Source organism: Limulus polyphemus, unplaced genomic scaffold (assembly GCF_000517525.1).
Source record: "Limulus polyphemus unplaced genomic scaffold, Limulus_polyphemus-2.1.2 Scaffold4034, whole genome shotgun sequence".
NCBI lineage: Eukaryota > Metazoa > Arthropoda > Merostomata > Xiphosura > Limulidae > Limulus > Limulus polyphemus.
Genome location: NW_013669644.1, coordinates 75,305 through 90,706, shown reverse-complemented (window position 1 = coordinate 90,706; position 15,402 = coordinate 75,305). Strand labels below are relative to the sequence as shown.

General features: G+C 34.8%; 1 protein-coding gene across 1 annotated transcript in view; it reads right to left on the bottom strand.

Moving 5' to 3' along the window:
• Nucleotides 1-15,402, bottom strand: part of LOC106470487 (vinculin-like) — a 100,847-nt gene that overhangs the window by 11,323 nt on the left and 74,122 nt on the right. Inside the window, exons 7-9 of the mRNA XM_013931047.2 lie at nt 12,095-12,313; nt 11,431-11,623; nt 3,170-3,315 (exon numbers count right to left, since the gene is read on the bottom strand). Coding sequence (XP_013786501.1) covers nt 3,170-3,315; nt 11,431-11,623; nt 12,095-12,313 — 558 coding nt within the window. The remainder of the gene's footprint in view (nt 1-3,169; nt 3,316-11,430; nt 11,624-12,094; nt 12,314-15,402) is intronic.

The following is a 15,402-nucleotide window of genomic DNA, read 5'->3' as shown; positions in this document are numbered from 1 at the left end:
AAAATAGTTCACTAAAACTATGTTTTTTTCTATGTGAAAGACTTATAATATTAACCAAATATAATATTAACAAATTGACTGATCCCGTTTTGATATAGGGTAGAGAAGATAACAGATAAACTATAAAGTTTTACTGAAAAAAAACGTTTGAAATGCATTTAGGAGGTTTTAGGAATTATACAAAGGAAATTTGAGATTTTAGGGATGAGGAAAAGTACTTTTAGTTTTAACATGAAAATTACTTTGCACACGGATTATTCAAAACAAATATTCAATATATTAATGGACAAATCTTTATTTTAGTTTATTAAAAATATTCCATTAAAAAATATGATTTTCTGTATGTGAAAGACTTGTAATAATAACCAAACGATTGCCAAATTTTGTGAAGATATACACAATATATTGAAAGTTAGAAGTATTAACTCTATAAAGACTTTATTTGAGTACAAAGAGATCATGTGGTCAGTCAAATTGACTGAGCCCGTGTTGAAAGAGTTAAGTCCTGAATTTATTCCTGCTTTATGTGTTTCAATATATATGCATTTAGAAACCTACATACTTTATAGTTGTTTAGATCAGTTCTAGCATTAAATATAAAACTGTCCCAACTCAAACTAACCATATTTTGATGATTTGTAGAATATTAAAATCAGCTGGAACAAAAACCATAAGTTAAAATATAATTTCAGTAATTCAACTTCTGTTGTAAAAAACTTATTTTCACTTTCAAAACTTTTTAACCAAATCTTATCAAATTATTTTTACATTAAAATCCTAGCTTTCTCCAAGTTTCATCACCATTATATTTTTAACACAATTTACTCTTTAACCCTACACATACGGGCTGGGTGGTATACCCCATGAATATATATTTTTTTCATTATCTTACCTAATAAGTTTCTGTTTTTTACATTTTAGTTACTTTCATAATAATAAATAGTGAAAACAAATGAAAAATAAAAAACCTCGTAATTAAATATCAAACATTTTTATTTTCAGTAAAGCTTTATATTTTATCTGTTATTTTCTTTACTATAACATTATACTTGGTTCTCCAGGTTGTAAATAATTAATCAAAGTATAATGAAAATAAAGGCTGCAAATGCAAAATAAAATGTATAGCAATGTTAGTATTGATCACAAAATTTCAAAGTATTTATGGTCAGAATTTACACTTCTCACCTTTTCAAACTTATTTTCTGTAGTTATTTTATTGCTAACAGATGGCTTACAAACTAGAAGAAGCAATATGAATAGCACTGTCTGTCCTTTTCGGTACGTACAATGAAGTTCCAAAGTAAATCTGAGAGTTTCTTCTAATCTTTTTACACCTATTTCCTATGTTTATTCTACTGTTAGCAGCTGAAGTATAAACCTGCAGAATATAAAGCAATGAATCACTGTTCCTGTTTAGGTGTTACTGTACTTTGACACCGTCAATATCAAATAAACTTTTGCAGCACAATTTTTAGAACTTTTCCTGCTTTGAAAATACACTGTGGTAAAATTTATAAACTTGTTGAGAGTATAAAGGTTACAATGGCAATTGTCTAAAGTATTATAAAATGCTTATGCTATGGCTTTGTAGAAAATCTGGGCTGATCCAATAAACCTGGTAGGTATTTGAATGTTGGTCGATAAGTGTATGTTTCCTACAGAGTCTATTCGAATCCTGGCTCTGAAAACACAGTGGGGTAGGATTTATCAGTTTGTTTACACATGGTAGGTATTTGAATGTTGGTTGATAAGTGTATGTTTCCTACAGAGTCTATTCGAATCCTGGCTCTGAAAACACAGTGGGGTAGGATTTATCAGTTTGTTTACACATGGTAAGTATTTGAATGTTGGTCGATAAGAGTATGTTTCCTACAGAGTCTATTCGAATCCTGGCTCTGAAAACACAGTGGGGTAGGATTTATCAGTTTGTTTACACAGTACAGTAGTTACAACAAGAATTGTCTGAAGTACGATATAAAAGTGAGAGAAAATATTTATGATATGATTCTGTACAAAGTTGTATCCATTCCAATAAACTTGGGTGGTCAAGATTTAGTGGTAATATAGGTGTAAAAATGCTTATGAACATCCTGTCTCCTATTTTACCATGCTTACACAGTAACCAACAAATGTATATTTCCAATATTCTGTAAAGTACAGTGAAGTTTTGGTTACCATACATTACATACATTATTACTATTTACAAATAAATATTTCAATTTCAATTATTTTACTTAAAACATAGAACAGTAAATAAAAAATATTTGGAAAACAAGGATCTCCACTACTTATGATGTTTTGAAATTATTTTTTCCACTCATGAGTCATACTTGCTAACCCTTATCATAAGCCTCATCCAAATTCACATCTCGATGTAAATAAAAAACATTTTGTAGACTTTATATATGCATTTTTGAATAAAAAAAAATTATAAATGACTATACCAATACAACAAAAATCTATTGTAATTTACCAGGCTTCCTAACAATGTTGTACTTGGGTCTTGAAAAATCTAATTTCTGTTTGGAAAATAGCAGTGATCATAATACTTCAAACTCTCTAACAATATGAGAGCTTTACTCTCATGAACAACTTAGAAAGATTAATAGAATTACATAGAGGAAATGTAGAACTTTCAATTGGTTATAAACTTGTAGGTATAAAAATCAGGCATAGATAAACAAGTCATTTCAAATGATGATGAAGTGGGCTGAACCAATATGGTGAATTTGATAAATATTATGATATGAAGCTACAGACATTGTACTGTGGACATCATAAAATGATGTACCAGTGTGACAAACAAAAATTGATATTTTGCTTTTTTTGTATATTTACTTTCAAATTAAGAAATTAACTAATGTATAAAATCTGAATTAAAATCTACAACTTGATACCAAGTTTATTGACATACAGTCATTAAATAATAGTTCAGTAGAATTTGAATGTAAGTCTACAAACGTGATAATGTGCCCTCTGACCCCTGACTACCCGTAACGAAAGGATAAAACAATCAAGAAACCATCTATATGCTTTTTCTTTGTAAAATAAGTTACACATATGATAAAGCAAAAACAAAAGCGTCCCTTAATACGTATTTCAGTCCAACAAGATACCGAAGTGCCTCTCTCTTTACAACATAAATCAGATTAATCAGGTATTGACATACCTGCCCCTTGCGACAGTAGTCATACAGCTGGTGAGAAAAAGCTTCAACTTCATTACACAGATGCTGGATTTCTAGTTTTCCTACATGAGGACAGGTTTCAGCTAACTTGTGACCTTCTTGAATAATAGACTGTAATGCTTGTTGACCTAAAGATTGAAAAAAAATTCAGACTCTTAATCAGATATTTTCTGTCTATACTTTGTTCTCTCCTCTAAACTTGCATAATTTCCTCACAAAATACAAAAACAACAAATCTTACAAAAAATGGCAAGTTTTAAATAAACAATTTTCACAGAAGTGTTTTTTGCTTTCAATTTTTCCAACAGCTTAGGTAAGAGAGTAGAAAATTTGAATTTTTTGTTCATATTATAATCTTTATTCAAGGTACAGAAAATATACACAAAAACACCCATTTGACTTCTTAAATTACACAAAGAAAGTTTTTGGTTGAAACAACTATTGTTAATTTTGACTTTAAATAATAGAAACAACAACTCAAATGTGTATATAAAGCAAGGGTGAAATTGTACTGACACTCAGTATCACGACTTATTTTAATGCCAGTACCAGGACTTATTTGATTTGCTTTTTGCCACACTGTACAATTTCCATCATACTGCCAGAAAGCAGACACAGCATGACTCACAGAATCTAAACAATCTATAAATATACTTCAGACATTTATTGATTGTTTAAACTAATAGGATAATCTCATCTGGTTATGCGACTTTTATGATTGGTTACTAATGGCAAAATATACAAATGAAACATTTTATTGGCTGATGAGCTGTGATTGATATCTGCCCCTCATATTAGTTTGTATAATGTCTTTTCATCATTTAACGAAACGGGAAGCCAAAACTACATATATAAATAAATGACATGCAAGGTAAACTGTACCATTATGAAAGTTTTAGTTTAGTGCTTGCTCATTGTAAGTGTTTAAAATTGTATTTGTCATAAGGCATTAGTATTAGGCCTATTACATTTTTAAGCACTACATTCTCTTAAGGATTTTCAAGAATTATAAGAGTGTATGATAAAAGTATTCCAACAACTAGATTTGTCATATCCATTTTCACTTATGTGTTTCACTCGATCGAGAGCTCTTCAGGTCAGCTGGAATACAATAAACAGTTGTAATAATTTTTCACTGGCTCATAAAAGGCATAAACACCATAAAATTATTACTGTATCAGTGGCTTATGTAAATAATGTTCTGAACATTAATGTGTTTGTTGTATTCTAGCCAGCCTGAAGAGCTCTGAATTGAGCAAAATGATTCGTTGGCAATGGATATAGCATGGTTGGAATACTATTATTATACAGTCTTCTAATTCTTGAAAATACCTAAAGATTAGATTAAGAATGTAATGTTTAAAAATTTAATAAGCCTAATAATAATGTCTTACAACAAACATAATTGTAATAATTCTTTGCCAGCTTGTAAAATGCATACACACTATAACAATCATTGCAAGTGTTATAAAGAAACAAGGTTGCATGTATTTTCTTCTTCTTTTAAGTAAATTATAGTATAAATTACACAAATGAGCAAAATTCTTATTTGTATGCACATATGAATGCCAGAACTTTATTGATAAGAATTTCACTCTTGATGCAATGCAAGCTAGATTTTCAAGTGTCAAATCATTTCCAACCAAAAACATGCAAATTGAGAATCTCATAGAGGAAGATTCCTTTCTCATTAATTGGAACAATAACTACATATGCAACCATTTAAAGTTCAATATTAACCTATTTTGGCAATGACTAGGGAATTATTCTAAAGTCCTGTGGAGAGTTTCATAAATGAATCCTTTATTAAATATGTCTTGTGTTTGTGAAAACCCATTCTTCTTGACCTAGTTAAATACACAAAAGCCCAGATGATTACACTACACATAATACACCTCCTTTGTGATAAAAAAAGTTCTTAACCCTTTTATTGCTTTCTGTTAATATGCAAGTGGTTTAAGGCAAGTTTTGAAGAGAAATTGAAGGTGTAAATTTACAAATTTTGTCAACTCCAGAGAAAAACGTTTCTGAATACTGAAATTACGAAAGTTATATTTTCCTACACTGAAAATATATATCTGATAGGTACTTACTTCCTCTCACATAATAACTATTGCTGCTCAGTGCTGCCTTCTATATGCAAAACATTTTTGCATGCCACAAGCCTTGAAACTCCCACCTACCCCATGATCAATGTGGTTCACTGTGTCTTCACTTGTAAATCAACATGTGATAACCCTCCTCCAATAAAAATGTGACACACACTCCTGATGTACATGACTCCCTCTATTCGATTCTACCTAACCATCACTTTGAGATTAAGTAGAAAGTAAGCACCTGTTTTAAGTGGAGAGGGAGGGTGAGAAGTATGAGATAAGAACATATCAGAAATATATATTCAGTGTAGGAAAATAATAACTTCTGATACAGTACTATACCTCTTCTCACATAACAACTAGAATCTCACATTGAAAAGGTAAAGGGAATGGTGGGAGGGGTATAGATAAGCATCCTTCCAAAACATCCAAAGAACACTCATGGAGTGTGAACCCTCACTGGTAGAGGAACATATATATAGGAGAACCACACAACTTCTGTACCAGGTATATATATATATATATATACTCTTCACCTATTTTGGTAGTGGTTGTTGCATAAACTAGCTGAAATTGGGAACAGCACATCCAATGAATGAATGTGTCCCATGTTGTAGAGTGACTAGGGCACAACAGACCATACTCAGTAGGTCAACTCCAGTCCAAAACCAGGTGACATCGAGCATACATAATCCAACTTGTGGTAGGAGATGGTCCACACTGTCTTCACAACCAACACTTGAGAGGACTTATGATGATTAGTACAGCTCTAAACCAAAACCACTAACTGGGAACTGACATCAATCGATGGTAGGACGAGGGATCCCAATTTGAGGGGTGAAAGGACAGACCTACTCAAATTCATGGAATATACTACTATAATATATGCACAACATTATCCCATGGAATGTACGGCACAGAGACTGGAGCACATGGATGTGCAACATCAGCATCTGGGGCCCACCACATGGAGGTGGAACACACAAGTGGAGGACCTACACCATCTACACTGGCAGAACACCACCACCCTATTCTCTACTGAATGGAAGTGATCACATTCAGGAGGTTGCCTCTATGGTCCACCACTCCAGCAGCTAGAAAGTGAAAGTGGCAAGAACTCTCATACTCCACTAGAAGAAACTGGGGGCCCAAAATGAGACGGAGAGTCTGGAGTAACACCAAGACCAGAGACAGTGCAATGGGAGACCATGAAAACTCTATTTTGAAAAGCAGCCTGCCTATGATTTATTCAATTGAAGGGAAGGCAGAAATGGGCAGCAATCCTCTTCTGCTTTACCCATGAAAGTCCATCAGATAGTATGGTCTGGAACAGGCATGTTGATGAAGCAAAGTTGCAAGAGGAAAACCTACTAACGATCTTGTGGAACAGTGCATTATTAGCCAATGGTATACATCGAGATAGGTGGGATGAGTTCCACCCGAAGACAACATCGGCGGTACATCCCATACAACCCTCACCAAGCTACCCTGAGCAACATCAACCTCTAGGGCCCAACCCCACTATAGTGGAACATCGGGAGTAGCCATATGTAACCCACACAACATCATCTTCTGGATAGGACTGCAGAGAAGCTGAAGTATATGTATCACCAGCAGATGTTTTCCGAGTAGCCACATCCCACGGGATGATCTGAGCCAGGACTGCTTAATATCAACTTCTGGGACCCACCACACAAAGATGGAGCAACTGAGTCACTAGGCACCAGAAAATATACCCTGGAATGACTTATGGTTGGCTGTACAGTGCAGATTTTTGTAATGGATAGATAAGTAGCATACCTGGACAGGCAATGCTTGCCAATGAGCAGGATCCTAGACCTAAAGGGGACATGCCACTGTAAGCAAAAATAATATATAGAAAAATATCTTATCATGTCATAGTTGAACCGGTTTGAAATATGGCAACAGGTGGAAGGCGGTACCCCAACAAGGAAGAAACAACCACTCAATGAAGGTAGTGGGAGATGAAAGTATGAGATGTTGTCCACATGCCCAAAATTATTTCCTCTAAGGATTGACAGAAGTGCAATGCCAGGGAAAATATAAGGTACTGTATCTGATGTTACGACACCTAAAACAAATTGCAGGAAGTAGGAGACAGGGAGGAATACAACAGTCTAATAAGCTGACAAAACCAACCTGTCAGGGTGGAAGGTGAAAGGTCATGTAAGGAGGATAGATTCCAGGGAATGAAAAGGTGAGAAATGGAGGGAAGGGAAATCAGTGAGAATGAAGAATGTCCCTCACAAGCAGCCAAAGTTTCGGGCAGGAAAGATTGATCCGGTTAAAGGAGAACATATGTGGAATGGAACTGAGTAACTGAAACATCAATGGCAAATATCTCAGACCAATGATGCTCACAAGTTAAGAGGAGGAGGAAATAAGTTTTAAGGGATAGGTGATACAGGGTACAGGAGGGCAAAGGTTCAAATATAGGGAGTATGGGACAGTGAAGAACAATACTGACATTCCAATCTAGGAGAACCACTTAATGAGGTGGTCGACAAATCTGGAAAGAACACAATACCTGGAAAAATGGAAATTGTTGGACAAGGCTGCTCAATATCCTGCATTGGAAGAGACAGAAGCTCCATGGTCAAACAGCCAGGTAAAAAAATCCATAAGGAGAGGGACAGTTGGTGAAGAAGGGGAAGACCTTGAGCTTAAAGATCAATGGCAGAAAATGTTACACTTATGTGGATAAACCACAAGGGAGGAAGGCTGAATGGACCGGGCTAAATTGTAAGCAACATGTGCTTCTCTTCACGAGAGACTAGAAAAATGCCAGCCATGAAGTCGAAGGATGTGAAGAGCAGGATGAAGGACTGGTGGCCGAGGTTGACAGAGAAGAGATGGAATAAGCATAAAGAGGTTATGGGGGGTTAGTTTGGAGCTGTAAGAGACGAGAAAACCAGGATTGATTGAGGAGAGATGGAATAAACAGAAGAGGTTTTGAGGGGGTTATTTTGGAGCTGTAAGAGAAGAGGGAACCAAGGTTGTGCCAACCAGTAAGAAGCAATTAGAAGGATGTGACATGGAGTGGAATGGATGACCAAAATCATCCTTGAAAGGAGCCAAGTAGGAGGGTCGGCATAAATGTACAAGTTGGTCCAAACGTGACTGAGAGCATCCACAGCCAGGGCTTGTGGATGAGGAACTGGAAATCAAAGAAGAGGTGACTTGGTGTTGAGAGAAGTGACAAAAGCATCCAGATGAGCAGTATCTCATTGATCACAAGGCCACCAGCAAACCTGAGGGTCAAGGGACAATTCTGTGGGATAAATCTGATCGGGTCAAGAAAGACAATCTGCCATGATGTTGAAAGCACCTGGAACATGACACGTTATGAGACATATTTGTTGTGTGTGGGCCCAATAAAGTAGTTCCAATGTTCGACCACAAATTGAATGAGAATGGATGCCTCCTTGGTGATTGACATTGGAGACAACAATGGAATTGTCTGAATGGACCATGAAGAGTTTGTTCCATATAATAGGGAAAAAAATGATCCAAAGCACATTGTACAGCCAGAAGTTCCAAGATGATGATAGAATATGATGTGGTTGTTCAATTTGAGACCATTGTCCAGAGGCCTCTTGCTGATCAACCCATGTCCTCCAAACCTGGAGAGAGCATCAGTGAATAGATGAAAATCTGGACAAGGAGGAGGGAGTGGTACCCCTCCATAGTTTTGTCCTTGTTCAGTAATAGGGTAGTCTAAGGGATCCCAAGCAAGATTCCATTGGTTATGCAATGTGCACTGCATGACACAAGGGGATAGAGACTTCTAGGCAGCCAATGTCTCCAAATGCAATAGAATCTCCCTTGCAGAAAGGAAGGGAGAAGAAAGGGCATGAAGAACTGAAAGCTCCATCGAATGCAGACAAAGTGGAGAAGGTTGGGCCCGACTGAGATAAGTGTTGAAAAACATACCCAAGTGGAGAAGATATTGAGTAGGAATCAGGAAAGATATCTCCATCTTGAGAATCCAACCAACACGAGCTGCTTCTATCAACAGCAGATGAGAGTGTTGAGAAGACACCATTTTGATAGGAGCTAACAGAAACCAGTCATCCATGTAGTGGTGGAAACACAACCCACATACCTGCATAATTAGGGCAAAGGCTTTGACCACTTGACAAAACATATAAGGTGCTGATGCAAGCCTAAAAGGAAAAGTGTGAAACTAAAATACAACCCAATTGTGTACAAACCGAAGATAGCATCGGGACTGATAAGAAATGGGAATATGGAGATAAATATCTAAGACATCCACCTTGGTCCTTCACATACCTGGAGAAAAAGCCCACTGAAGGATAAGAAAAGATTCAATGGGAAACTGGGAAAATCCAGAAATTGGTTGAGACAGGACAGATCAATCACAGAATGCTAGGCCCCAGTTTTTTTTGTGGGACAACAAAAAGCACATGGGGAAGCACATGATTGCATCCCTACCAAGGAGATCCCAACAGAAAAGAAACTACATATTAAGAGATAGTGAAGAGGAGGATAACTGTGTCAACACTGAGGTAATGGGGAAACAGTTATCCTCAGAAAACCCCTCAGGGCATCAGTGGAAAGCCTCAGAAAGGTGTATGGAGGAAAACTAACATAGGAGAGATTTAAGGGTAAAACGAAGTCAGGAAAACTGGGTGTGGGATAATCAGATCAGATAGAATTATCAGGGTCTGTCCTTCACATAGGCAAAAGTGACTTCAGTTGTTTGGGGGTTGAGAAAAGGATGATCAGCCTGAAGATAAGCTAATGCATAATGATCAGAAGTCTGTGGTAGATGAAGTATGCTGGCACCAGCCCTCAATTCAGAAACAAAATGCTCAGTATGTACCCAGGTATCAGGAGAAGGAGGGAAGGCAAGGTAGTCAGACAATGGGGTCATGTAACAAGGAAGGGACAGGATCATAAGAAATTGGGGAAAGAGATAAAATGTAACAAACCTGAGAAAGCATGTACTAAAAGGCTGAGGGAGGCCTGGCTTATTCCTCAGGAGAGGCATAAGAGTGCACAGTACAGGTAGGAGATGGAAAAAGGCTGTCAAAATCCTCCTATAATGAAGAGGTTTGCCATACACTGTCAGGAGAAAAGGGTTGACTCATGTAGAGATCAATCTCTCGACAAATGATAGCTGAAAAACCCTCATCCTAGACCCCCTGATATGAAGCCTGAAGTTTAACCTGAAATTACAAATTCATGATCCACTGTGAACAAGTCAGAAAAGTAGAATGAGGAAAAAATTACAAACCAAGGTAAATTGCGTGGTCAATTACCACAAAGAAGAAACCGTAGAAAAAAGTAGAGAAACAATGAGGCACTACTTCGCAAAAAGAAGATTATCAGATAAAATCAATAGTATCAAAACTTCTACACTAGACCACTGTCTAACAAGAAATTATAGTTAGGTAGAATTGAATAGAGATAGTCATGTGCATCAGGAGGGTGTGTCACACTTCTCTTGGTGGAGGGTTGTTGCATAATGATGTACATGCAAAGATGCAGTGAACCATGTTGATTGTGGGGTAGGTGGAAGTTTCAAGGCTTTTTGGCATATGAAAGAAATTTTGCATATAGAGGGCAGTATTGAACAAGAATAGCTATTATGTGACAGGAGGTATAATACCGTATTGGAATCATCCTTAGCATCAGGAAAATATAAAATTCAAAATTTCTTTATTTCTAGGCCTACTAATGGAACACACATATTAACTACCACAGAATTACATGGCAATGAAACATAAGCTCTGAAACAAAAAATGGAATATTCTAGAAGGGGAACATTAAACAATACCAAGCTGACACAAGTAATGTTTGAGATATGGATATGTTTCATTAATACTTATAATTATGTATATCATCAGAAACTACACGGATGTATTATTTTTGGTATTTTTTACTTTTTAAGTTATTCCTTTAACTTTTTAATATCTTTAATAACTTAAGAAATACAATTTAAAGTCAGCTCACTCAAATACTTTGTACTTGGTTAGATGCAAGGAGGTCACCAGAATTTATTAAACCAAAGGGTTACACAACAAAAACAACCTAGATTCAACATTTCATTATTATTCTGTGGAAAAATTTCTGAAACTTTTCAAAGAATGGAAGATTTACCAAGGCCTTTATCATCAAAACTAGGATTTACTAGCCACCGCTGAGCTTGCTCAACACGACCCCCCACTGTGTGAGCAGGTTGTTGGATGCCACTGCTCTCCACATTCTGAATGGCACTTATGATTACTCCATTCATTTCTCGAAGCTTCTGTCCAATTCCTCTAGAAAGTGACTGGGCTTGAGGTGAAGCACCCTTAAAATATACCAAAAAAAAAAATTAAAAGCTTTATGCAAATGTATATTATTATACTGGTGTAATATGCTCAATTTATTAAAATACCATTATATTTATGGAGAAAACTCAATGTGTCCATAATTTCAGATATTCTTAAATTCAACTTTAAAAATTGCTCTTACAATGAAATTAGACTAATTTATAAGTAGATAATTATTTTATTAGTCTCACAAGAGAAATCATAACACCATGTCTACAAATTTTTTGAAGAGTTTTCATAAAATAAGGCTGTTATGCTAGTTTAATAACATGTTTTTGCTCATAATTGAAATAACAAAAATGAAAACACAGAAAGAAAAAACTCATTATTTCATCAGAAAAAATGAAAACATAGTATCTAACTTTACTTAAAAATAGTCTAGTCTCTTCCTTTTATTTGAAATACTAAATCATACTTTCAATAAATTTATTCCTTAACTGATTTCTTACCTTCCCTTCCTGTCTGAGCTCAGCTAAAGCATCTGTCATTGAGGTGATGTCACCACACATTTTCTTTATTGCATTGTGATCAGGAGGAAGAGAACGTTCTGCCACACGTTGGGCATAACCCAAGATGTGACGCAGAGATTTCTCCCCTACTCCACCTGTCACTGCTGAGGGATCTTCCAGCCAGTCATGAGAAGCTTGAATTTTTCCATCTAATGCATTCTGAAGTACATCATTTTCTCATCATTAATTAAACAAGGAAACTTTTTCAATGTAAGCATTTTGAATATATCATGTGAAAGAGCTTGGAATGCTTTTTAAATATGTACTTCTCCACAAAACTGTTGTAATGATGGATTATATAGAAAAGATGTCACATTTATATCTAGTATTTTTAAACTATTTGTGACCTGATGATAAAGAAAAAACTAAGCTACAAAATTCTAAGGTTTACAAATACTTGCCTACATCATACACACACGTATGATGATAAAGAAAGAATTAGTGTGTATGTGCAAGATTTTCAATGTGTTGCATAAACTACTTCATGTTCTACTTTCTAAATGTTGTATATAACAAATCACTATTCTGAGTTGTATTAAAATACTTTACAACAAAATTTAATATACTTCACTGACAAACAAGAGGGAGTCCTCAATAGCCATAGCACTTGAAATTATTTTAGGCAGGATTAGAGTACATTATTCTGTGAGACCTTTTCTTCTTCTTTTTTATTCATGTACACCAGCAATATGGGGCACACATATACCCCATTTGATTTTATTACTCATCAGGATCTCTACCAGTCTACCCTCAAATTAAAATTCTTTTAGGCAGGATTAGATTAAATTAATCTACGAGATCTTGGGCATGGTTAAGTACATCAATCAAAAGGGTTTGACCTCCTTAGTCCAAAACTGTAATTATATATCAAATTATCCAAGAGATGTTGGAGATATGAGCTAAAAGTTTGTACTTGAAAAACTCAGAATCATTCTATGAGCCACTATGCTGTGGCTAAAATGGGAATTTTTTTACCTTTTCCATTTCTAAGCATATAAACACATAATTACACAAAATTAGCATCACAGATGCACATTACTTTTTAATACAAGTCTAAAGAAACACAGTGAAACAGACTATTTGACAAAAATAAATAAGCAGAAGTAAATTATTGAAAATATTTTGATGATTTTCTTTATACCCAAAAATACTGTAAAATACACATCAACCTTCCTTTTATAAATGGATATTAAAATCATTATTAAATAAAAATTACATAGAATCACACAATACCAATGTCATTTATAAAATAATGTGCAATAACTGTCCAGAATTCTACATTGGAGAAATTGGAAGAAAATTGGAAACTAGATTCACCTAACATAATAAAAAACCATCTCATGTTTATGACGTTTGCAACTCAAAAAACCACAGTATATCTACACAAACCACTGTAATTCTAAACAAAGGACCAAACATCTATAAACACAGAATAAAGGAAGCTATCTTAACTGAACAAAACATTCCTACCCTAAACCAACACCCTGAGGTACCAAGATACCTAGATATATACACTGTACTAGGCTGTGAAGAAATTTCCAGTCATGTGACCTACATGTATTTATGTTGTGTGTTCATTTATCTATTTTACACGTATGTGTATGTACTATAATCTGAATGAAAATAAACATGAAGGCTGGGAAAGTTTCATATTTTATGTGATATTCTATAAAATATGAATATCTCTACCTTGATTATTCAATGTGATCAGAAAAAAATAATAATTTCAACAGCAACAAGGACTTTATTACACCAGTTGACACATGAGAGTTTTGACGAGTACTGTGTAATTGGCCATGAAATTGACACTGTGATGGAAGCTGGGAAAAACCTCACAAGCCAATCAGTAGTCAGAATGGGTGTTTTTCGAGATGTCAGATAACGAATGACGTAGGTAATTCTCCCGGTGAGTTGTTAATCTGTGGCTTGCTATATAAATATGACACATATTGAAGAATAAATCACTTGCATTTTGTACAAACATTGATTCTGTCTCACAATGCCTCAAGAAAAGCAAAAACGTAAACACCTGACTCTGCAAGAAAAGATCGAAATCCTCAAAAAGTATGAAATAGGTGCCAAATGTATTCATGTTTCTGTTGAAATGTAGGTTGGCAAAATGCAAGTTAAAGCAATTGTTGCCAATAAAGTTAAAATCATGGAGTTAGGGAAAGCATTTCTAATTTGAACCTGAAAGTCACTAAAGTGCATAAAACAACAAATCACAAACTTAACAAGCTTTGAATAACGACTTCCTGTCAAATATGACTTTTTATCATGGCAAATAGGTCGATCATATCTAAGAGGGGACTACAGTATAAGACTCAAGAAACCACCTGACACATGATATGAAAAGTTTATTTTACATATGTAAATAAATGGTATGCACTTCAAATGTGTGTGAGTAAATCCTAATATAGTGACTAGTCAGTGCAAATGGTCCTGGCATGAGGGGGAAACTAACTAAAGAAATTCTTTAATTTACAGCTTTTCATATGAATTTCAATTATTCTTGTGTGAATTTGTACATAAACAAAATTAAATTAACTTTACAACAAAAAAAAAACAGTGCAGGGATATATTTTATTCACTGTCACAGTAAATGAATAAAAGAAAACATTTTGCAGATGAATGTAATTATACTAATGATTTTAAAGAGTCAATACATGCATTAAACTGACATCTTTTAGTTTGCTGCATCTTGAAATGCACTAATCAAACAAGTACATATTAAATTAAGTTTGTAATTAATTTTAGAAAAAAAAGCATCAAATATTTCCTAACATTTCAGGTACATTAACTCTCTCCACATGGGCGTGGTCATTTTGACCAACCATGTGACCTCTTTGTACTTGTTTAAACTCATTATAGATTTAATACTTCTAACTTTCAATATAGTGTGTATACCTTCACAAAATTTAGCAGTCTTATAGTTAATATTATAAGTCTTTCACATACAAAAATTCATATTTTTAGTGAAGTATTTTTAATAAACCAAAATTAAGATTTGTCCATGAATATATTGAATACTGGTTTTGAATAATCCGTGTGCAAAGTGATTTTCACATTAAGATTAAAAATACTTTTCTTCATCTCAAAAATCTCAAATTTCATTTGTGTAATCTGTAAACCGTCCTAAATACATTTTAAATGTTTGTTTTAAGTAAAGCTTTGTTATTTTCTCTACCCTAACTAAACAAGGTTGGCCAATTTGACTGACCTCTCAAGTCCCCCCCCCCCCCCCCCCC